We start from the raw sequence: 25,213 nt of genomic DNA on the forward strand, positions 1-25,213 counted from the left end.
AGGCCCCGAAGGCGGGAAGGCCCAGACCAAAGCCGAGAGGAGGCGAGGGGTGTGTGCCTGGGTGTGCGTGCATGCGGCTGCTTGGCTCCGCCCCATATTCTTCGAGGATACGGGGCGGGGCCAAGCAACCACATGGCGCACGCGCAATGGTCGGAGAGGCAAGATGGGCAGGGGTGCGCTCGCCGCTCTCCAGCTGCTTCACCCGGGTGAAGCAAAAATGGTAAAGCCATGAATAAACAAGTTCTGTTTTTTTAAAAAACAAAAACAAACAAACCCTGGTATACTCTTCTCCAGGACAGCGACTCCCACACCTTTTTGGTCATGAAACTTCAGAAGACCCCCCCCCCCCCGAACCCTAACTCTATCCCTAAGCATTGTGAACCCAGAAAGGTTTTTTTGATTTCATCTTCCTATTGTCTAAGTGTTTTGTATAATGTCATAGGTTTGGGAATAAAAAGAAGGTTATTGAAAATATCCTTTATCCAACACACCTTTATTTTGGTACAAGAAAATATTAGATTCACACTGTAAAGAGATGAATGAAATTGTTTCATTTTTATGTATAAAATAGTTTTGAAATTGGACTTTATGTTCGACAGCAGAAAACATAAATCCAAGGCAGCATCCAACTTACTCCTAAATTTGTTTTTGGTGTATGCATAAGCTAAAAAGCCAGGTTTGCTTTGATAGGTAGGTGGACATGAAGAGGGACCATTGCTTAGAGAGCCTTTCCAGGTATTGACAGGTTTATGTTTATCAGTCCTACCTAACAGACATTCAGTGGCATAGATTCAGATTTCATTTTTTAAAGCAGAGGTACGTTGAATAATCCTCATACTCTGGCACGGACTTTAAAAAACTTTTTTTAAAAATTGTAAGATTTTTTATGGCACTCCTACAATGCTTTTGTGGAACCTTAAGTGTTACACAGAACAAAATCTGGGAACATTAATCAAATCTGCAAAAGTGAAACTCGCAGATATGTGGAGATCTCACATATCACAGATATGTGGAGGTTAGTTATAACTTTTATGTTCAGCACACTCACTATGTTTTCTGTATCTGTCCTTTCCAATGTTTCAACATCCCTGTCTGCTTCCAAGCTTCTTCATTCTTTCTTTCTTTTTTTTACATATGTGAACCATTCAGAGTGAATGTGTTTTAAATAGCAATGTGGGATTCTCATTCTTGTCATAACCACCTCTTATCATCACAAGCTTTCCACTAACTTACAAGTGTGCATTAAGTGCTTCTGGATGTTTCTGTTCACTTACTCCCATTTCTTAAACTGTCCCTTGATACTCTGCTCTAATAGTGAATTTTAAGAATGCCAGTGTAACAATGTATAGGTGTATCACTTAAAAGAAACTCTCCATATTGTGTTAGTGGTGTAGCTTGAAAGCGTGGTTTTGATTGTAGCCCTCATTTTAAACATTACCCTATATTGTTGCTATTTTTAAAGCCTTTACTGATGTTCACATATGCAGCAAATCTTGTGTGTGGTGAAATTTTAAGGCACTCGGCTGAAGAGCGAACTCTCATAACATTTCAGCAGCTGTTGCATGGATGGAAATTTTGCAAAGCTTTGAACATATATGTATTTGTTGGGATTGGAATTAAAGACATAATATATTAATGTATTGTTATTAATAACATTTGTTTCCTGCGATGTAGTTTTTTTTACTGGGATTAGTTGGTGTAGGGTAACACTGTTTATAACACAGCCAGCTTTTAGAGTCAGATGAATGAACGTCTACAGTGTAAGACTGCAGCTTTTTGTGTGCAAGAAAGGCATCTGTGTTATAACAAGAGGAGGAGACCCAATTTAGACAAATGCTGGAGTTCCTACACAAAAAAGGAATGAATTATTTTCTAGCTGGAGTAAATATTTATACAAATAAACTTTTATTTTCAGCTGCTCATCAGGATTGCTATTGCACTACCAGTTTGGCTAGAAACTCTGTTCTCCTTGCCCAAGAAGGCTGGATGGGGAGATAGGAAGGCAGATGAGATGTTCAGACAAAACTGGTTTGTCTTAAAGCAGAGGATTTGGCTTTTAGGCATTAAGAACAAAAAAACAAAATGTATGAAAGAGGGATAATAAAAAATCAACCAAAGATTGGGATCCTCTTGGTATGACAACAAGAACTCAGGATATAAACAAGCTAGAATGCAAGAACTAGTTGCGATTACTGTTTTTCTTTTTCAGTACATTTGTATACAAGTCTGTTTGAAATGCCTCTCTTCCTGTGCTAATATTTTGATGCTTGAGGCTAGAAAGTAGAAAGGGGAATTATGGTATGTGGTGTTTTATTTGTTTTTTTCTAATGAAATTGTAATTGTGATTTTACAGTTCACTTCAATTATGGTATGTGGTGTTTTATTTGTTTTTTTCTAATGAAATTGTAATTGTGACTTTACAGTTCACTTCATGTCGCGAGTGAACAGGGTTGTAGCTCTTGTATGTATAGTGCATATATACATGAAGTGAACAGGGTGCTGAATGTTTAAGAATTAAGGCTTTCTGTGAACGTATCTGCAAGTTCAGTGTTCCACATCATTCCTTTTAATTCATGCACTGGGGACAAAGTAAGAACTTGTTTGCTAACCTTTAAAATGTGGATCAGTATGGACCAAAATTCAGTTACAGACCGGGGGGAAACACTTTATTTCTTCAATTCTAAGGCACTGTTGATTGTGAGACTCTCACCCCCCCCCCCCAATGTATTTATATATAGCAGATTGTGTTTTCAGTGGCAGTAGAGGGGTCAATTCCATCAAACCTGGGTAAGTGGACCAGTTAGCATCATCTTCATTAAGGGAAAGTCAAGCACTCGTCTCTGCCTCATCGTCATCATCCATTTCCTGTTCCTGGTCTTTGTGGTACCTGATCTGACTAGTGCAGTCGAATTCATGATCCAGCCCGTGTGTGATGAGTCATGGGCCATGTAGTCCCGTTCATGGCACTGTAGTCCCAGATGAAGAGGAGAACTTGGGTTTTTCACCGTCTCAGTCAGAATTGGAACCTTCCCAGCCAGATTTGGGAACCTTGCACCTGCAAGAGATTTGTCTTCCAGAAATCTGTCAAACAAGCCCTGAGTCTAAATCTCCTGTGTTTTCTCGCCACGAGTTTTGTAAACAACAGAGAGGAGTTCAAGCGGCCTCTCGTAGGAGTGCTAGGATAGCTGCTAAGAATTCAGCTGATTAAGCCTGCTTTCCATGGGAAACCTTAAGGAGTCATGCATCTGGACTCAGAGATTAGCTTTCGTTTCTGGTTCCCCAGAGAACTGCTCTTTGGTGGGAAAACTAGACCCTATTTAGGTGTTTTACCCACAAAGGGGTTTTGCGGAGTCAATTCGTCAGCTACTGGAGTAAGTTGTGTGTGGACAGCGCGCTCCGTTTCCAAGCCTCGTTCCTGTTTCAAGCCTTGTTCCTGATTCCAAGCCTTCGCTCCGTTTCCAAGCCTTCGTTCCCGTTTCCAGCCTTGTTTACCTCCACGGACCTTGCCTTGTTTTCCGGATTTTGCCAAGTAATTCCACGGATCTTGTTCTCGCTCCTCGTTCCTTGTTGCCTTGTATTAAGCCTTGTTTCAAGTTATTTCCTAGCCTTGCTCAAGTTCAAGGACTAAAGGACCTTGTCATCTCCCCTCACTTTGCCTGGCAAAGTGAGTGTTTCGGTTATTGGATTACAACTTTGGACCTTAATATTTTATATTGGACATTGTTTCTTTGGATTAATTTTGACCTTTCCTGAAAGGTCTACTTCTGAACTATTTCATACACTTGCTTTTATTAACTTTACATATTTCCTTAATAAAGATATTAGATAGATTCTGGCCTCTGTGTATGGTTATTGGTGCTCTGCAGCCTGGGTCGTGACACCGTGCTCACTTGCTTCTAGTTCAATCCCTGTGTGTGCTGGATCGTAATATTCAAGAATTGACCTCTGAACTAGGTTAGACACCGTGTTCAGAGCAGAGACTTTACGTAGCTGGGCCCTTGTAGAAACCATCCTAGTTTGTTGAAAGCTAATTAAGCCTTTAAAAAAAACAGTTTTGTTCTTCTATACTTTGTGCTTTTGATGCTATTGCTTTAAGAGTTCCAAAATATGACTCTTGTAAAATGTGTAAAGTAGTGAAATTGTGAAAAAAAACAGGGAAAGAAACCAAGCAAAATACTAATAAAATAATTATAAAGATAATAAATGCTTGGTTAATAGATAATAAAATTGTAAAATTGTAGAATAGTAAAATAGTAAGTGGTAAAACTAGTAAAAGATGGTTAGAGGATCAAATTTATAAAATTACCTAATGCTAAAATTTCCCAACAGATTTACATTATAAAATAGAATGCCTAAGTTGTGTAAGCATCCGAATAAAAACAAATCCAGGAATATCTGGTCTTTGGATGAATGATTTCTCTAACCAGCAAACTGTCTATTTATATATAGAAGAACCTGTGAATCTAAGTTGCAGCTCATTTTTAAAGAAGTTTATATGGAGGGGAATGTTCATCTTAGAATGGAAGAACTACAATATAAGTGAAAACGTCCCAGTCTAACCTTAGTGGTTAAGGTTTTTAGAAATTACTGCAGACTTTATAGAAAATAAATGTCCTTTACAATTCTGGATTTGGAGTTGATCTGATAATAAAGCAGGTCATTTATGGCATTTCCCACTCTTCTAACCACCATTAAATAGCATGAAGATTTAGTTGCCTCAGACACAGTATTAATTCCAAGAGGAAAACTACACTTTAGTGTATTATACTTAAATACAAGATTGGTGGCCTGGATGAGATTTACGCCTCATATTCTATGACTAAGTTTAGCGCTCACCCGGTGTCTTTTAACACTGAACAAGAAGAAATTGAAAATGCCATCCCAGAGTTGCCATTTTTTAGTGTTGAATATATCTAAAAATTTAGCCATTGACATTCTGTTTATTTATATACTAGAATAGTGTTTGTTAGTTTGTTTTTCTGAAAAAAGAATGGCACTTATAATGCATATCCTTACCCCACTTAAACATATTTTAACTTTCTTTGCCACCACTGATCATTTCTGATGAGCAGAAATAATTTATCATGTTGCATTATTTTGAGCTGTTGGTTATTCCTCACAATATCATTTATTTCCTTGCAACTTCAAATTTAGCAAGGAGACCTGGACAGGCTAACGGTTTGCAGGAAGTGTTATATCTTAAGTGTGGTTTGCTCTTACAGAAGGAATCTTCCTCTCATGAAGGAGACCTTTTGATCTAAATTAAAATACAAATATTTTCTGTTTTCCTAAATCGCAGTTGTATCAAATAATCCTGTTGTTTGTCTGACTTGAAAAGCTGCATTCCAGAGATGTGCAAATCATTTCTTATTCTTGAACACACAGAGAGAACACGTTCCATTCAAATCATTGAGGCTTACTTTGGTGTAAATATGCCTGTAAAATAAAGATTATGCCATGGTTTGTTTTTTTTTTAAAAAAAATCTAATTCTTAAAAGGATAAGATCTTGCATGTATTTGATTTAGCTCTTTGTGTTTAATGAACATATATTTCCATTTTGATTTTTTTAGAATTTATAATAGCTAGGAACTTTTATTCAACGTGTGCAGTCTTCAACCTCAGACCTAATAAGCTTTTTTTGAAGCCAACATTACTACCCATATATTTATATCTATATAAATTTGAACATAATTGAAAGCAGCAATTAGTGTTGTGAAATAACAGTATCTTAGTAGTTTTTACAGTTTTGCTTTGGTCTCACATAGGAAATGATTCCTTTAGATATAAATACTAACGTAAAATACTCACAGGCAGGTAGTCCTATTCAGTAGTAGATCCCAAATAAATTTAAGTTTCGAGTTAAAACACAAAAAGCAAGTTATGGAGAGATTGATATTTTAGAAAATTTGAGAAAACGGGAGGAGCAGAGGATATACCTATATTTGTCTAATAAAACTAAATTCTTCTTCACAGTCTCTATGACCCACACAAATGAGTTATCTGAACCTACACAGTGCATCAATCAGAACCTTTTAGAGCTATGAAATAAGTATTTTGTTGTTAACTCTTCCCTTTCTCAATACATGTGAACCGCGTGATTTCCACACCTTCCTTTCATTTCTTTTTATCTGCTGGATTAGCAGCATTGATTGAAACATATTATTCAGATTTGATAGACTTATCTGACTTTTTTCTCTATCTTCATTTTGGCTTCTTGTTCATCATCAATCATTGGAGGCCCAGTCTCCCTACACCTGCCTTTAGAGCATTGGTTCTCAGCCTGTGGGTCCCCAGGTGTTTTGGTCTACAACTCCCAGAAATCCCAGCCAGTTTACCAACAGTTAGGATTTCTGGGTGTTGAAAGCCAAAACATCTGGGAAACCCACAGGTTGAGAACCAATGCTTTAGTGGCCACCGTCCCCATGAGTGGGGAGGAACCCTGAAAATAATGGCTATTCACACTGCCTCTTGTGCTTGGTCAAGAAGCATCGCATAGGAACCTGTTTGCACTATCTAGTGTTCAACTTTCATGCACAACATAATTGCTCCTCTTGACTTAGGGGTCTCCTGTTCTAGAATGACCTGAAAGCTGCACATAGCACTGTTTTCTGATTACACTCCTGTGACTCCTTACTCTAGCACAACACCATCCGCTTCTGGTTCATCTGTCAGAGTGACTATTAAGAGATCTTTGCTAGAGTCATCTCTCAAACTTATTAAACTGTCTGTTTGGCCTTGAGCCCTCTCCAGCCCAATCTGATCCTTTGATATTGGGGTTGTTTTTGCAATACTAGCAGTCCCTTAGTTACAACTACATGTGACTCCTTGTTTCAAACAAAGGCAAGACAATAGGAAATAAGAGGAAATCTACTCCTAGGAAAAGAAATTCACTCCTGTTAGAGTTATCATGGGGAAAGGGTGTCTCCAATAAAGCTTTGTTGCCAGTTCTTCTTTCCACTACAACCCAAAATTTTCAAAATCCAATTATCTGAGGGACAGAAAGGTGAGGTGAAATCTTCTGTTTCTTTGCATAGCCAGCAAAACAAACATTACAGAGCTGTTAACCCTTCTCTGTGCTATTCAAAACTATATACAGGCAGTCCCCAAGTTGCGAACAGTTCTGTACGTTTGTTCTTAAGTGGAATTTGTATGTAAGCTAGAACAGGTATATTTTTAAAGTGTGACCACAACCATACAAACACACACACATACGCACAAGCTTTGGATAGCATAAGCAAGGGTTGACACCCCCTGTGGTGTTTGTTTAGTTGTCTATACCCTTGTTCAGAAGATTCTACCTCTCTTTCTGTCCCTTTGATCATTGAATTTTGGGGGGGAAATGGCTTGTTGTGGAAACAAGGATTGGTGATAAAGTTTCAGTGGAGACACGTTTTCCCCCATGAACTCTTTCAGGAGTGGAAATCCCTTCTAGGACTGCCTCTCTGTGTGTGTGTGTGTGTGTGTGTGTACCTGTAGTTGCACTGAAAAATGTACCTGTTCTGACTTATATACAAATTCAACTTAAGAACAGACCTGCAGAACCTATCATGTTTGTAACCTGGGGCTGCCTTGTATATGGGTTTCTATTACTGTTTTGCTATTTGAGATATACAAGCAGTTTAATTAACTGTTATCAAATTTTACTAACCATTTTGAGCCAGAAAGAAAACTGAAAAATAACCCCATAAATGGAGAATATCTCATTAGGCTTTTTGTTGAGAAGTTGGCACCTTACAAAGACTGAGGGTAAGGGCTGTTTGTGCACTGGGAGAGGCATCTAATGATAATACTATGCAACTCTATTCCTCCCTCTTTCAAGTGGTAAGAGTTCCATGAGAGATGTAGTGATTTCAAATCCGGTCCATCTTTGTTTAAACATCCTGTACAATTGAGGTTTCTTGCAGACTGCTCAAGAGTGCATGTATATGTATATAGTTGCTAGAGAAACTTTACAATTTAATCTGCTCTTTTTTATAGGTGCTGGACAGTTTACTAGCACAGTATGGGACAGTAGAGAACTGTGAGCAAGGTAATACACAACTTAATATTATTTTATATTTAAGAGAAGTAACCAAAGATCAAAATGTAATTATTCTTCCTCTGTTTGGTTCTAGTGAATACTGACACAGAGACTGCCGTAGTAAATGTAACATATGGCAATAAGGACCAGGCCAGACAGTAAGTACTTATTTACATTGATCGTAGTGTTCCAATCTTTTCTTATGCTTCAAATATTTATCTGATGGTTATGTTAATGAGAAAACTCCTATAGTGGGCATCCACTGAGTGGGCTTCAACAAGTCGCACTTTCTGAGCTTACGGAGGAAGGAAATGGCAAACCTGCTTTGAACAAACCTGCCAAGAAAACCCCATGGTTGGTTCACCTTAGGGTCACCATAAGATTGCAATTACTTCCTGTCACATGATAATTATGTTAATACGCAATACTGTTGCAGAAGAACAGGCTTAGATTTGTTTAAGCTTGTTGTGTTATTAGCTAGGATTGTTTCCTCATTGCTTTTTATAATATTTTGAATCCTAAGGGCACATTTTTACATCCGCTTTCCTGAGAGTAAGCCTCATTGATCACATTGGGACTTCAATCTGAGTCATGGTGCACAGATTATTTTGTAAGAGTGTACATTGGCTACGGGAATGAATTATTAATGACTACATATTACATTACAAAATTATGTGTCTTATTTCTATGACAGAAGATGAATAGAAATAGAATATAAGGCACCCCAAATACTGCTACAGATGGCCAACATTGAATCCAAGAACATTCAAAGCTTCAAAACTGCTGGGGCAGAATCAGTTCTTAGAAATTGTCTTCTGATTCAGTCAGTTAGTGGAATCATTACTCTGATTCTTGTTTAAGTTCAGTATACACAGCCACATATGGGATTAGTGTCAGTATTTCATGAGTGCAGTTACATTTAAGAAATGAAATGCTTTAAGCTCTTGACTTTGCCTTCCTATACCTCCTCAGGAATCTGGTGTGGAGCAGGGTGGAAGGTGATGCAAGGATGGGGAGTAATAATAAACAAGATTGCCACCTTCACACATTCTATTTTGGGGGCAGATTTTGAATCCAAGATTCTTTCATTCACAAAAGGGGGTGGCCTTTTAGACTTAACTCACCATGTTTTATTATAATCAGATACTGAACAAGTGCAAAACGTCTTTGCACTTGCAGGAAAATGGGACCAAACTTAGTATAATCTTTTTCAGCCACTTTCTTCCATCCTTCTTCTCTCCAAAGATGAAACCTTTCAGGAAGTGTCCTGGTGAAAGAGCTAAAAGCAATCATTCTGTCTCCACCCTTTGAGGTTTTCCACTAAGAACAAATAAGACCACCCAAGAATAGTCCTGTAGAGACTTGCAAGGCTTGTAAGTCCCTTTTGCCAACACCTAATAAACAGCGGTATGGCGGAAGTGGAGAGAGCGTGGAGTTCAGGCAATTCTGTCTTGCCACTACTTGCCACTTTTTTCTTAGAAGTTTCTGCCACCTTGTGGCTAACTGGAATTATCGACTTTAGTTTGTCTGTGAGTGTGTGTCTTGAAATCAACCATTGACATCTGCATTATAGTTTGCGTTACTTCATCCTGTAGTGCTGCTATAAATACTCAGTCATAGTTGATTTATTTGAGGACTTGTATGTCTGGAGGGGCTTACCTGCTTTGAAATCAGTTTACTCCAATATTGTACTCCATCCCTCATCTCCCATCCGTTGTGGAGTATAAGGGGGGAAAGTCAGTGTGTATTATTGGAATGTAAATGTAAATCGGAAGCTGGAATTGGGAAATATGCACATTAATTTTTCATAGTATAGTATGTTGTTGAAAAACATGTTTGCAACAGAATTGAAATAATCATTAAGAAAGGACAATAACCGTTAGATCCCTACACTTGTGTGGGGGGCAAAACATTTCTTCCACCGTGAACTCTGTCTTGGACGACACACCATGCTGTGACTTCTTGAGTGTTATGAGAAGTCAGTGTTAAGCTACCGAAAGCTCAGTTTTCCCTAATGCAGCATTATAATTGAGTATTTGCCTAGTTGCTTGTGGGGGAGTAACAGTTGCCTCCAGGCAGCCAGGTGCAGCCCCACAGCAGCTGCGTGTGAGCAGCAAAAGAAGGTAGGGAGCAAGTGTGCCAAGTCTTAGTTGGCTGGTTGCCCTGCCTGGAGAAGCAGAATAAGAGTACTGTCACTTCTGCATCTGTTCTCTCATCTAGAGTGGATTTCGGCAAGGTATGGGAACCAATTTTATAATATGCAACATAGCACTTTTTCCATGCTGCTATACTAATTTTAAAATGGACCACTGGGAGAACGTACACTGGCACGTGAAGGAGGTGTGTTTTTCAGTTTACTGATCCATGTCAATAACCATTAAGCTTTGATAAGATACCAGGCTGGAAAATGTTAGGTTACACATTTGTATTTGTGTGAAAGAGAGATTAACTTTGATTTTTTTTTAACTTGGCTGTTCATAGAAGATGAGTTGTAAGATCAGTTATAAGAATTTGACATTATAGATTGATAGTTTAGAAAGACAAATGTTTTGAGATAGTGGAGTTAATTGCTCCCAAGTACTCCCTCCCATGGAGTGGAGCCAAGTCAGCCCCCTGATTTACTAGGGATCTGGTGTTGGAGACATTGATGACAGAAAACATTTGAGCAAGTCTGACTAAAGCCCATCAGAAAGCAGCAGTTGTTGCAGTAAAGGAAACTTTCCTTTCTGCCGCCATTGCATCTCTACAGTGTTGTCTAGTGAAGGCAGTAACCAGAAACCTTTTACACTCAATTCCACAAGAGTAGTAGGTAGACCACCTGGAAGACCACTCTGGAGAATTTGCAGAATATTTTGCTGGTGAAATCGCTCAGATCCTCACTGACTTGGATACTGTGGTTAATACAGGTCCAACGGATGTAGTCTTGGCTCCTGCTTGTCTCGTGTTATTGGATATGTTTCAGTTTGTGCAACCTAAGAATGTGGAAAGAATCCTTGGAGCGGTGAGGGCCACCACATGTGAACGAGGCTTATGTCCTTCCTAGGTTATAAAAGCAGCCAAGAGAAATTGCCTGAATGGGCAAAGAGGGTGGTGAGTGCCTCGCTATAGCAAGACAGAGTTCCCTATTGTAAAAAAAAAAAGTCTGTGGTAAGACCTTTTTTAAAAATAAAAAAAAATCCTCCCTGAACTAAATTCCACTACATAATTACTGAACAATTTCCAACATCTCTTTTATTAGGAAGAGTTCTAGAGCAAATCCTGGTCTCTCAACTCCAGGTGTTCCTGGATTAAACAGGTTATCTAGATCCATTTCAGTATGACTTCAGGCTTGACTTTTATCGCCTTAGTGGATAAACTGGTCGAGAATTTGCCCCTGTTGGTTCTGTTGGACCTCTCAGTGGCTTTTGATACCACCAACCATGGTATCCTTTTGGAATGCTTCAATGGGATGAAACTTGGAAGAGTAGCTCTAGTTCTGGAGGGGAGGATTTAGAAGATTGTTCTGGAAGTTTTGTGCTTTATCCTCCCACCACTGGCCTGTGGGGTTTTTCAAGGCTTGAGATTAAACATCTACATAATACTGTTGAGAGAACTCATCCAGAATTTGGGAGTGAATTGTAATCAATATGCTGGTGTCCCCTCTCATCTAACTGCAAGGAAGTTGTTCCTGCTAAATCTGAGTCTGTTGTCAGTAAAGCACCTTGAAGTGTTGGGGGGCCTCTCTATATCCTCCAGCACATTTCTGTGGTATGCTTCTGGCCTAAGTATAGTCACAAGATAGGGTTAGCTATCATCCACAGTTTCAGGTTTCAGGGCAGAGGGGATCTTGGAACATATCCCCCATTGCAAAGAGGGGAGGTTATACTGTATTTACTTCTTCTTTGCCATCTATATAATTAATGTTTTAACTGTCATTTTAAAAAATGCTATAGGCAGTCCTATATCCTATAGTAGGAAAAAAGACAGGATATAAATAAGTGTCAAGAATAACTGTTTGTCTATATACCATTTTGACATGCAAGTCAGCCTAGGGAGAGTCAACATTAAATTGATTCTGTTGAGGAAAAAGTGCTTCGCTTTGGGTGAACTCAATAGAAGTACTCAGTGATGCACTCAATAGAAGTATAGTTCCAAACTGAGGGAAGTAATATTCTCAAATAGTTCAAATCATGAGAAGCAAGGCCTTCCTCAGTATTGTATGCAGAAGTTCAGTGATGATATGTAATTCTCCTGAAACTAACAAGTCCTTACGAGGAGTCCTGTATTGTTGTGGTTGTTGTTGTTGCTGCTGCTGTTGTTTTCTGTCCTTGGAGGTTCTGGCTCCTGATAAGCAAAAATATATTAATCCTAGATGTTAGAAAATATATTATTAATAAAGCATAAATTAGAACATAAGAAACTGTTGTATACCAGATCAGACTATTTGTCAGTGTACTTCTATATTGACTATACATTTTGTGATGTTGCTTTCAGGTTTTCTGCCAGTGGTCTTCATGTTACAGTGAGCTTTGGGGCATTAAATGTAGCTCTGGGTGCATTGAGACATGACGATCAGTGAGAATCCTTGAGAATTCTGGCTTTCTGCGCATGGCACTGTCTGCTGGTTCATGCCACCTGGATTTCTTCCACTGCATGTGACTAAGCAAACCACAGACCTCCCGTTCGGGCTTATCATTATATTTGTACTAAGCACTCTGGCTTGCGTTTCTCCCAACAAGCTGGCAAAATTATCTCTGATTTGTTATTGGTTCCTCCCTTGGCTTGTTGAGGTAGAGATGAGCTTTTGGATGTTGTGATCAACAAGCCATGGATAACTGCCTCGGGATGTAATTGGGCATGTAGCTTATAAACTAAACCTTAGCACAAGCATTGCTTTTTATGATGTGCAAATCCAACCATTATCTCTGGCTTAGAGATAAGCAGCTCCTTGTACCCTTATTAACTATTTCAACATTTCTTTGGTAAATACCATATTTTGATATCTCCTGTTGCACTGTTATGCAGAATGATAGTAGATAACATTCACTAAATGTGATATATGATTTAAATAACACAATTAATTTAATTGCTAGTATGGAACTACATATAGTTATATTTTGGATTTACATGCACGTAAACAACATTGGTGGAGAAGAAATGATTTGTTGCTAATGGAGAGAATCCCTCTCTTCTATGCATAGAAGTCCAGTTTTCTTTCCTTGGCCTGTCAAGTTCCTGAAGATTAAATTCAGTTTTGAGGGTTAAGGAATTATGTCCTTTACTGAGAAACCTGGCACAGAATTTGCACACTTTCTTGTTAATTGGAGGTTAATTTTAATAGATTCAACTTGCTTGATCTAAACCTTGCCTTGTACTCTGAACCTTTAGATCAGTGCTTCTCAACCTGCGAGTCCCCAGGCATTTTGGCCTACAACCCCCAGAAATCCCAGCCAGTTTACCAGCTGTTGGGATTTCTGGAAGTTGAAGGCCAAAATATCTGGGGACCCACAGGTTGAGAACCAGTGCTTTATATACAGGGAAAACTAAAGACAATGTTCCCCCCAACATAAGCATTGGAAGAACAGCTATGTGTGATCTATCATCCTCATAAGCATTGGAAGAACAGCTATGTGTGATCTATCATACCACTTATATTTCTTCAACTTTAAAATTCTGTTATAACCCACACTACTCAGAGCAGTTTGTTGCTATGGAAATGCATTCCTTAATTTCCTGAAATTAAAATTTTGGTTATTTGTTTGCTTTCAAGTATTTATTAGTATTCTAAATACTACAGTATAGCTAACTACAAAAGATTTGGTCATTTGCCATCTCTTTTTGGACACAAGGACCTGTGTTGGTAAAATCTTTACCATGCCAGGGCATGGTACCAAGACAGCCTTGGTCGCCTTAGTCGATGATCTACACCGGGAACTGGACAGGGGGAGTGTGTCCCTGCTGGTTCTGCTGGACCTCTTAGTGGCCTTCGATACCATCGATCACGGTATCCTACTGGGATGCCTCGTTGGGATGGGCTCGGAGGTACTGTTTTGCAGTGGCTCCGGTCCTTTCTGGAGGGGCGTTCCCAGATGGTGTCATTGGGGAACACCTGCTCGTCCCCACAACCGTTGTCTTGTGGGGCCCCGCAGGGGTCAGTACTGTCCCCCATGTTGTTACAGGGAGCGAACCACCCCCTTGTTAAGCCAGCTCCACTGGCTGCCGATAGTGCTGGTTTTGACCTATAAAGCCCTAAACGGTTCTGGCCCAATCTATTTGTCCGAACATATCTCCTCCTATGAGCCAGCAAGATCCCAGAGATCATCTGGAGAGGCCCTGCTCTCGGTCCCGCCTGCCACAGAAGCGCGGCTGGTGGGAACAAGGGATAGGGTCTTTTCGGTGGTGGCTCCCCGGCTGTGGAACAGCCTCCCAAAAGACAAATTCCAACCTTGTTGGGCTTCAGAAAAGCCCTAAAAACATGGCTGTGTGCCCAGGCTTTTAATCAATAAATGACGAAGATGACACAGACTGAACTACGGACAAAGCATGAGGATGAACGGATCTGATTTTATGTTTGAAATGTGTATTTTGTAATTTATAATGTATTTTAATAGTTTTAACTGTTTTATGCACTGTTTTATATTGATTTGTATGGGCATCGAATTGCTGCCATTATTGTAAGCCGCCCTGAGTCCCTTCGGGTGAAAAGGGCAGGATATAAATGTGAGAAATAAATTTAGTAAGTTGTAAGTAAGGACAAAGACATCAGATGCTTAGTATGACGACGGTTTGGGAGAGATCAGAGTGAAATATATCATTAGCTCTATTTCATCCTTGTGCATCACTTTTCCCCCTTTAAAATTTAGATCACACTTGTTTGTTTCAGAAACAGTTTTATCATTTTCTGGGAACGATTATTTACTGCATTTTTAACCCGCTCTTTCTCCACTCTGAAGGAAACTCAGAGCGGCTTCCAATTCGGCAATAATTCAGTGCCACATTGCAACATAGAAGCATATAAAATACATACAGTAGAGTCTCACTTATCCAACACTCGCTTATCCAACGTTCTGGATTATCCAACGCATTTTTGTGGTCAATGTTTTCAATACATCGTGATATTTTGGTACTAAATTCGTAAATACATTCTAAATTCATAATTACTACATAGCATTACTGCTTATTGAACTACTTTTTCTGTTAAATTTGTTGTATAACATGATGTTTTGGTGCTTAATTTGTAAAATCATAACCTAATTTGATGTTTAATAGGCTTTTCCTTAATCCCTCCTTATTATCCAACATATTCGCTTATCCAACATTCTGCCGGCCCGTTTATGTTGGATAAGTGAGACTCTACTGTAACACATAAACAGGCCCGGCCCAACACGGGACGCTGACCACACCCCCGCGTTGGGCGCCATGTTCTGGGGGTGCTATCGAGCCCCCTGGGAGGCGGGGCCACGTCCTGGCCCCACCTCCTGCGCCACCTGTGCCACGAGAGGCCTGGCCACGCCTCCCACGTTGCGTGGCCATGCCTCCCGCGCCGCAGGGGGGGGGATTTTTTTTCCTGCGTATCTTTTAAAATCACCTCGGGTCGGTTCTGCACATAAAGTATTAAAATCATAAAACAAACCATATAAATACATTTAAACAAACTGTTAAAATATTGCACCTAATCCCACAATTATAGTCCAAGCCGATTTATGTGTATCAACTCCGTGGTTGCATGTTGCACTGTGATTGTACTACTTCCCAAATGCTTGATTCCACAGCCAAGTTTTAACTTTCTTTTTGAAAACCAGGAGGGAGGAAGCTGATCTAATGTTGCTTGGGAGGGAGTGCCATAGCTGAGGAGCCACCACTGAGAAGGCCCCGTCTCTCATCTCCACCAGCCGCACCTTCGGAGGGGGTGGGATCGAGAGCAGGGACTACCAAGAAGATCTTAACATCCGTTACATACTATTTTAGAATTTTGCAGATCTTGCTAAGTGAAGTTGTTCAGAACCATTTTAATTTTTTTTCCCTGAATATGTTTTCAATTTACTTTTATTTGAGAAATTACTATTTTAAAAATATAATTTGGGGCTGGAAGAAAATGTATTTTCAGCATTCTTCATTATCACTAGCAGTAGATAATTGCTTTAAAACATCATGTGGTGAGCTTTGCAGATTATAGTTTAATGGAAATAAAAAACAAGATCTTTCTGTAGAAACAGCTTGGGGAAAACATCACAAATATGTCATGTACAAATATGTGATGGTATTTGGCAGAGATGTCAAAATGTGTAAGAGCCTAACAGAGAGTTATACAGTATTTGAGGAAAAAAAGGTTCTTATTTTGGAATGTGTGAGTTGAATCCAAAGGTATTTCCGGTTTGTATGGAATATTGGTTTGTAAAAGCTAACAAAATGAGTATAATATGAAATCTTCCGTGGTATAATCAAGTCATGTCTTAATATTTTTTCCTATCCAAAGTGAACACATATAAGTTCAGTTCTCAGGTCACAGTTTTGGAGACAGTTAAGTGTTTTGAATAATAAAGTTACTATTTTGACTTATTTGATTGAAATCCTTTTTTAAATCTTACAAGAAAAGAGTCATAAGAAAAGTACTGCATTTTACAAAAATTACTAATTATACCAAGAAAGAATAAGAAAAGACTGGAGTCTTGTCTGCAAGCTCAAGAGCCTAAAGAGGACACTATAATAAGGAGAAGCAGCAGAACAAGGGGAAATTAAGAAGGCTGCACTAAATACAATTAATTATAACTCAAGTGTATGAAATGGTTTCATGGGTGTCTGCCATTTGTGTATGCAGATTTGCAACTGAATAATTTATTCTATGAACTCCTGTTCCCCTTTTAAAATCCTGTACAGAGCAATAGAAAAACTGAATGGATTCCAGCTGGAAAACTACTCGCTAAAAGTTGCATATATTCCTGATGAGACGGCAGCGCAACCTCCTCCTCAACAGCATCCACAGGGCAGACGTGGGTTTGGGCAGAGAGGGCCCCCCAGGCAAGGCTCACCGGGTGCAGCTTCGAGGCAGAAGCCACAGTCTGAGGTTCCGCTACGGATGCTGGTTCCCACCCAGTTTGTAGGAGCGATTATTGGAAAAGAAGGAGCTACCATTAGAAACATCACAAAGCAGACACAGTCAAAGTAAGTTGCCCTACTAAACATTTTCCATTAATATTACAGTCAACCCTGCACATTTGCAGATATAGGAAATATAGACTTGTCTTCTGCCATTTATTTTAAACTATCCATTAACTCTTTTGGTTCATAGCAGCTTTCTCTTTTAATTAACCAGGAGTCTGCCAACAGCACGTACATTGAGACTCTTATAGGCTAGCTTTGCTTATAGAACAGTTTTTTCCTTAGTTCCTGTAGTTACAATAGCGTTCTTTCTGCATAGGCTCTTAAGCAAGAGAGAGGGATTTATCTCTGATCTAGTCGTTGCCATCATGCCTTCCCTTTTGGGACGATTCATTTTCAGCAAGCAGAAAGGATCACTCTCAGAAGATAGTTCTTACTCCTCTGCCTCATTTGTTTTAGGGAAATTATGTAATAAACTACATTGAAATGAACAAGCTTAATCCTACCTAAGACTGGGGGCCTCCTGAGGCTAGACTATAATTTCTGTACTCCTCATTATTAGACATTATGACTAGAACTGATGGGTGTTGTGATACAGTAACCTCTGTAAGATTGCAGTTTCTTCTGTTTAGTCAGGATAGTGGGGTTTGAATTTAGATAGAGTTGTGGATATGATCTCTGACTTTAAAATGTTTTATAATCTTTCCTCAGAGCCACAGGTACTATTAGGTTGCAGCTCCCATTATCCCCAGTCTGAATGACAGATAATCAAAAGTGATGACAGTTGTCTTTCAATCACACATGGTGAACCAAACTGAGTAAAAATTAAAGATTATCAACCACTATGTATGTATGTGTGTGTGTGTATATAGCTGGTCCTCTGTATCCACGGATTCTCCATCCCTGGATTCAGTGGCTCTTTAAAGGCAATCATAAGGCTCATTTGGCCCTCAATGAAAATGAACTTGACACTCCTGATTTACAACCAACCACCAGCCAGAGAAATAAAATAAATCCCTGATATAACTGTTTGTGCACATGATCTGATTCTGCTTGCACTGAAGTTGAATATCTCGTTCCTGGCTGTCCATGGCAGGAGAGCTGGGAGTCTGGATCTTCTTTCCACTGTCAAAATATTATTTCTCCAAGGGTCACAAGAAGTGCATATAAGAAATGGAAATGGTGAAGCTGATAGATTCCACTTTGAAAGGTTAGACCAGTGGTGAGTCCCCAGAAATGTGGGGTCTATGCAGATCAGGCAAATACTAATAATATAGAGTATTTTTTCAGGTATAGACAGCTCCTCTGATTTAAGTTTTACATTTATGTTAATTTTGTGACAATATCTTTGTCTTTTCATGCTGAATCTGGTGGTAACACATGCTTATTCATTGAAGTACAATAGAGCTGCTTAAAGCAACATCTGAAAGATGTCTCTTGCTAAATTAGTAAACATGTTGAGTAATAAGGCTATTAGTGATGAGAAGCTGGCCAGGACTTGCCTTATTCTGGAATTTGCTCAAAGAAATGTTGGGGGTTTTGATGTTTACACAAAGATGCATAAGGTGCATCTTGGATAAGGTGCTTAATTAAGTTGACTAGATCACTTGTGACGTTCATAGTTTCCTAGGACAGACAGTTGACTTAATGCCATGATTCATTTTTATGGAATGTGGTTAGAAATGGAAACTTAAAGAGAATGACATTCTTCAAGAGATCAATAGGTAGCATCTGCAGAGGTAGCCTTTGGTGTGCATCAACAAATGATAATTGAACATCCATCACTGCCTTCAACATTGAATGGACAGACTCTGTCATTTGGTGTGAGAAGAGATAAATAAATAGCCTTTTTTGCTCCTAATTGTTACATTATGGCGTACATACCCTTTACTATAGAATCCAGACTACCTTAATCTCTGAAAACCACAAAACATGCCTTTTACTGCCGTTTTCTTTCTAGAATTGATATTCATCGTAAAGAAAATGCAGGTGCTGCTGAAAAACCAATTACAATCCATTCTACTCCAGAAGGATGCTCAAGTGCTTGTAAAATCATCATGGAGATAATGCAGAAGGAAGCGCAAGATACCAAGTTGTGAGTCAATAATGTTTTAATAATGATATATCCACATGTTTCAATGACACATCTGAAATTGTTAATTAGAAATAATGATAAATAAAACAAAAGATGAACCCTGGATACTGTTGGGGATCATGGTTCTGGTGGAGTGTTTGTATGTGTCAAAAAATGGCAAAAGAAAACAATAGATGGGCAATATTGAAGTGGATTTTTCACTCCCCTTTCCAGCATCTTTTTTGTGATGCCAGTTTATTGATTGGTTTTGCTTTTAATTTCTAATATCTGGAAATGAAACATGTGCAAGTGAGAAGCGTTACTCTTGTTCAGCTTGGTAATGGTAGCATTAGAGAGTATCAAAAAAGTATGGGTGAGTGCACATTTCATTTAAACAACTGCAGTTGAAAGCCATCTTTAGAAATGAGTGCATTTACTGTTTGGTACTCGAAATTACGTGCAAGAAATTTTTTTTTACAGATGTTTATATGTTATGTATAGATCAAGGATTTTTTAAGTTTACTTAGACTCACAATTGAAAAATGCAAAGACATCCCTTCATCTTTTTCTTATGTTAAATTGGAGTTCCTTCCTGTCGTAGCTTGGTCAGATTCTGAGTGCTCAGAAGATGAGGAAAAGGGGTGCTGGGATAGATTCAGAGAGCCCAGAGGAGGAAAAAAGTGGCCTGGAGAGAGTTGTTTTAGAATCTCCTGGCTGTTCCCATGAGACTGGAGAAAGCGATACCAGTTCTCATGAGAACCTGCCAGAAGTGCAAGCTGAGAGAAATGTGAAAGACAAATGTTTGTCCAGATCCAAGATGCTTGGAACTTAGGAGGCAGAATTTAAAACTCAGGAACAAAAATCGTGTTACATAGTGTAATATCCTATTGGTACTGATAATCTTTGCTGTAAAATAGAAAACAAGACAAAAATAGAAAAGTTTTGGAAGAGGGAATGTGTTTCAGACAAGTAGACTTTGATTCTAACCCAGTAGATGGAGACATCTTTGGCAAGTTGTTGTAGAGTAATCTCTCTTTAATGTAGAGGGTTAAAGATATAGTAGAAAATAGAAGAAACAGCAGAAGAAATTCCTTCCTTCTGAAAATTTCCTAAAACATACAGTAGAGTCTCACTAATCCAAGCTAAACGGGCCGGCAGAAGCTTGGATAAGCGAATATCTTGGATTATAGGGAAGGATTAAGGAAAAGCCTATTAAACATTAAAATAGGTTATGATTTTACAAATTAAGCACCAAAACATCATGTTATACAACAAATTTGACAGAAAAAGTAGTTCAATGCGCAGTAATGTTATGTTGTAATTACTATATTTACGAATTTAGCACCAAAATATCACGATATATTGAAAACATTGACTACAAAAATGGCTTGGATTATCCAGAGGCTTGGATAAGTGAGGCTTGGATAAGTGAGACTCTACTGTATTAACAACTACATTTTAGAGCTCCCAATTATTCTTTCTTTCTTGAATTTGGGTAATGTGTGAACTTCCTAATTATATCATTAATTGTCAGAGCCTGTTTTCTTGAAGAATGTTCATTTTCTGGATTTGTAATTGCATTAATAGTGAATTATATGTCTCTTGCATTCATATAATTATCTGAATTGCTTACAGTACAGAAGAAATTCCCTTGAAGATTCTAGCACATAACAATTTTGTTGGCCGGCTTATTGGCAAGGAAGGGCGGAATCTGAAGAAAATTGAACAAGACACAGATACTAAAATCACAATATCTCCGTAAGTGTTAAATGGTTTCATTGCTAAATGGTGTGTGTTAAGGGAGTTTTATGGTTTATGGCTGAAGTATTAAACAATCTCCTCCTCAGTGTCATACAGGACAAAGAAAATGACACAAAGCAGATTCACAAATTCACTTTGACAGAGGATACAGAACCATAGGTTAAAGCAGTAGTTTCAAAATGATATACAGGTTAACCATCCCTGATCTGGAATGCTTCCAAATCTTTCAAAATTGTCAAGATGGATGGCTTAGTGACACATTTGCTTTCTGATAATGCAATCTACACCAATTTTGTTTCACGACAAAATTATTTAAAATATAATATAAAATTGCCCTCGATAAATATTTGAGGTATACGTGAAGCATAAATGAATTTCATGTTTTGACTTGAGTCTCATGTCCAAGATACTGCACTATGTACACATGTGCAAGTACAAATATTCCAAAATCTGAAATCCAAAACTTCTTATCCCAAACATTTCAGATAAAAGATAACTCAACCTATCAACAGGCATACCTTGGTTAACAAACCCACTAGGGAAAAAAGCTTCTTTTTACACAGTCGTTTTATGTCTGCTGAGCCCTTCCTTCCTCCTTGTCATTTTGCTGCTTTGATATTGCAGATTGCAGGACTTGACGCTCTATAATCCAGAACGGACCATTACGGTTAAAGGCAGTATTGAAACATGTGCTAAGGCTGAAGAAGAAATAATGAAGAAAATCAGGGAATCATATGAAAATGATATTGCTGCTATGAATGTAAGTACAATTTCTGTGGCGTGGTTTAAGCTGGTAATTGATTTGATCTCCTTCACATAAAATAATTTGAAACACGCATGTAGGAAGGAGCTGAACTCTTAATCTTTAGATGGGAAGCCATGCATGTTCTTGCCCTTTTGGGTGAAAAGTATATGCGCACTAAAGAAACACCAAACCATTTTATTTAATTACAGTGAGAGATCCCAATCAATCTGCTAATTTTTTCTTACCCACTCAGCTGTGTTTCAGTCACCAGAAGGGTATTATAATCCTCAAATGCATTTGGTGCATAAAGGCACATCCAGAAACTTTCTTCTTGATCTTAAAGAGAGAAGGTTCTAGCCTTTGCCAGGCTCAAAGAGAGATCAGAAGCAGTTTGTGTAATAATCATTTTATTTAAAAATTCTGTGATCTTGCCTTTTTTCTGCTTTAAAGCTTGAGTTACAATAGGTTTTGTAGTCAAGGGACCTTCCTCTTTTGTGTTGTCCAATCACAGCGACTTAACTGGCTTTTGTCCAAGAGGATCAGTCAGCTGAAGCTCACGGGAGCTCGATGCTATGCTTGTTTGAATTATTTCCGCAGGGACAGGTAAAGAGTCATCCTCCAGATGCTATCAAGACCCATCAGCCTTATCCAGTAGCCAATTGTGAAAAGGATTGGGAGATGTAATTCTAACACCATCACTTTGTGCTGCCCAGCATTTATAGGGTTGTAAAAGGCCCTTTCGATGGCATTTCTAATCTACAGTGGATTAGTACGTTTCCTAAAGAAAGCCAGTTCCTAGTACTTGTACAAACTCCCATTTTCTGCTTACAGAGAAAAAAACACTTTGCCAGAAACCTCATTTGTAATTTAAAACAGTCTGTTCATTCCATTTCTATTTGATGTCCCTGTCCCCTGAGGTTTTCTATTTGATCCCTTTCTCACCCCGAGTTTTTTAATTTAGTGTTCATGCGGCTCGCCCCTGTTAGATTGCTTCTTGACTTTGTGTTATACTGTATATTTTATCAGTTGTGTTGGTTAATTGTATTTTGACATGTTGTTTTTATGTTGTTTTATACTGTATTGTCCTGGGCTGGGCCCCATGTAAGCTGCCCCGAGTCCCTTTGGGGAGATGGTGGCGGGGTATAAATAAAGTTTTTATTATTATTATGATTATTATGATTATGATTATTATTATTATTATTATTATTATTATTATTATTATTATTATTATTATTATTATTATTATAGAGTTCTCAACTTTGATAGTTTCAAATACAGGTAGCCACCAAGTTACAAACATCCAATTTAGCTGCAGCTCCTAGTTACAAAGAGGAGTGAGACAACAGGAAATCACGCCCTATCATGGGACAAGGGTGTCTCCACTGAAGCTTTCCACAACAACCCAAATTTTTCAAAATCCAGTTATCACAGAGATAAAAAGTGAGGTGAAATATTCTGAAAAGGGGCACAGACAGCAAAACAAACACAACAGGGGTGTTAAACCTTTTGAAAAATGTGGCTTGTGAAAAGAAGGATTGGTGAGAAAGTTTCAGTGGAAAGCTTTTCCCCATGATAACTCTTTCAGGAGTGAATTTTCCTTCCTGCAGGTAAATTTCTCTCACTTCCTGTTGCCTCAATCTCGTTTGTAACTATGAGTTGTTTGTAAGTCAGATGTTTGTTACTCGGTGACTGCCTGTATATAGATGGGATACTATACATGATGCCAGTTTTAAAAGAATTGCCATGGTTGCCAGATGTCTTCTAGTTTCCATTGAAAGCCCTGGTGGTGACATATGAAGCCCTATATTTGAAGGAATGTCCTTTCCCTATACAGTATATACCTCTCTGAGGATTCTTCTCAGTTTCCCTCCATTGGGGACAATATGGTGGGAGAGGACAGAAGTTTTGGCTGTGGCATCTCTCTTATGGAATCCCTTCCAGTGGGAGGCCTGACTGGTCTCAGTCTTGGTTTGTTTTTCGCGCCAGGTCAAGATGTGGATTTATATTAAAATGCCTTGGATACCTAATTGACCTTTCTGCATATACTTCTTTTTTAAACCAATTGGTCTTTTTAGGTGAAACATGTCGGCACATTAAGATGTTCAATATGTTTTTCTGTTGTAGAAATTATGCATTATTTTCATCTGGAGTTGTTTACATTCTTTATACTGTTTCAGTATTTGCTCCCCTGTGATTTCATGATAGAAATAGGTTAATAAAACAAACAGAAATTCAACCATATGTTGATAAGTTTGTTACAGGCTCCATTGAGGATGTTCCATTAAATGTGTTTAAAGAAAACAGCTTTATTGGCTATGCTGTATTTTTAAAAACGTTGCACTGCTTCCCCCCCCCCCCTTTTATTTGCTAAGAAGAACCAGATGGCACTTGCTTTTAGAAGACTGCTGACAAATGTTGAGCGCTTATGTTTAAAAAAAAACCTTGATGCAGGATTTTGGCATTACTTTTCGTTGTCTCATTTCATCATAGCCATGCCTCCAAATGAGCTTTGTTGCCTGTAGTCAACACCTGGAAGGAACATATTATCTGTAGATCATGGGACTTTTACTCCAAGCCACATAGAATTCCAAGTTGGGGAAGATGGCTCAAAGATAAACTTTCAGAAACCACACAAAAAATAAAGATTTATATCAGCAGGATATAACTGTTCCTTTTTTTCATTGCAGCTTCAAGCACATTTAATTCCAGGATTAAATCTAAATGCCTTGGGTCTATTCCCACCTTCTTCTTCAGGGATACCACCTCCCTCAGTGGGAGTTGCTTCAGCTGCTTCAGCCTCTTCGTATCCTCCATTTGGGGTAATTGTTTGTAATTCTGTAATGTGGATGTTTGGTTATGATGTCTTCACATGTCACATTATTTGTAGCTGTGACTTAGTAGAAACATACAGCATTCCATTGTCTCAAACTGGAGTGGAAAGGGTGAGCTATCTTTCAACAAGAATTCTGGCCGAAATGTTCACTGAGCAACCTAGAAAGCACAGAGTGGAATGAGAGTTAATGCAATAGATTAAATCTGAATTGATTAAATCCCTGTACTTATGTGTCCCATTTAATAATAAATTGAAATTGTAAATATCTGTTGTTGCATCTAGGTACTAGAAGTGCTATTGGCTAGAATTTTTTTACCCATTCTTTTTGAAAGCTTACTCTGTTAATGTATTACATTTTGGGGAGATGCTGTCAAGGATATTAAATCTATAGTTAAGTCTTGTGGCAAACTATGTTATATACACAAAATGCTATATACACTAAATGTTTATTTAGTTGCTGTTTGTCAGTTGGGACTTAGAAAATGAGGTAGTTAAAAGTTTGGTTAGAATGTGATCTAGACTTAAATAATACAACATACAACATTCTCAGAGGGAGCTGAAGTGGCACAATGGATTAAACTCTTGTGCTGTCTGAACTGCTGACCCTGAAGGTTGGGTTGCTGACCTGAAGGTTGCTGGTTCAAATCTGTGAGGTCTCCTAGTAACACATCTGGGTGTCCCCTGGGTAATGTCTCTGTAGA

General features: G+C 38.6%; 1 protein-coding gene across 4 annotated transcripts in view; it reads left to right on the forward strand.

Annotated features, from left to right (window-relative positions):
• Window positions 1-25,213, forward strand: part of igf2bp3 (insulin like growth factor 2 mRNA binding protein 3) — a 98,448-nt gene that overhangs the window by 61,006 nt on the left and 12,229 nt on the right. For all 4 annotated transcript variants that reach the window (XM_062957156.1, XM_008112647.3, XM_016994366.2 and 1 more), the window contains 7 exons: window positions 7,979-8,030; window positions 8,116-8,179; window positions 16,878-17,162; window positions 19,060-19,194; window positions 20,809-20,931; window positions 21,559-21,694; window positions 24,367-24,498. In XM_062957156.1, coding sequence (XP_062813226.1) covers window positions 7,979-8,030; window positions 8,116-8,179; window positions 16,878-17,162; window positions 19,060-19,194; window positions 20,809-20,931; window positions 21,559-21,694; window positions 24,367-24,498 — 927 coding nt within the window. The remainder of the gene's footprint in view (window positions 1-7,978; window positions 8,031-8,115; window positions 8,180-16,877; window positions 17,163-19,059; window positions 19,195-20,808; window positions 20,932-21,558; window positions 21,695-24,366; window positions 24,499-25,213) is intronic.

Source organism: Anolis carolinensis, chromosome 6 (genome assembly GCF_035594765.1).
Source record: "Anolis carolinensis isolate JA03-04 chromosome 6, rAnoCar3.1.pri, whole genome shotgun sequence".
Lineage (NCBI taxonomy): Eukaryota > Metazoa > Chordata > Lepidosauria > Squamata > Dactyloidae > Anolis > Anolis carolinensis.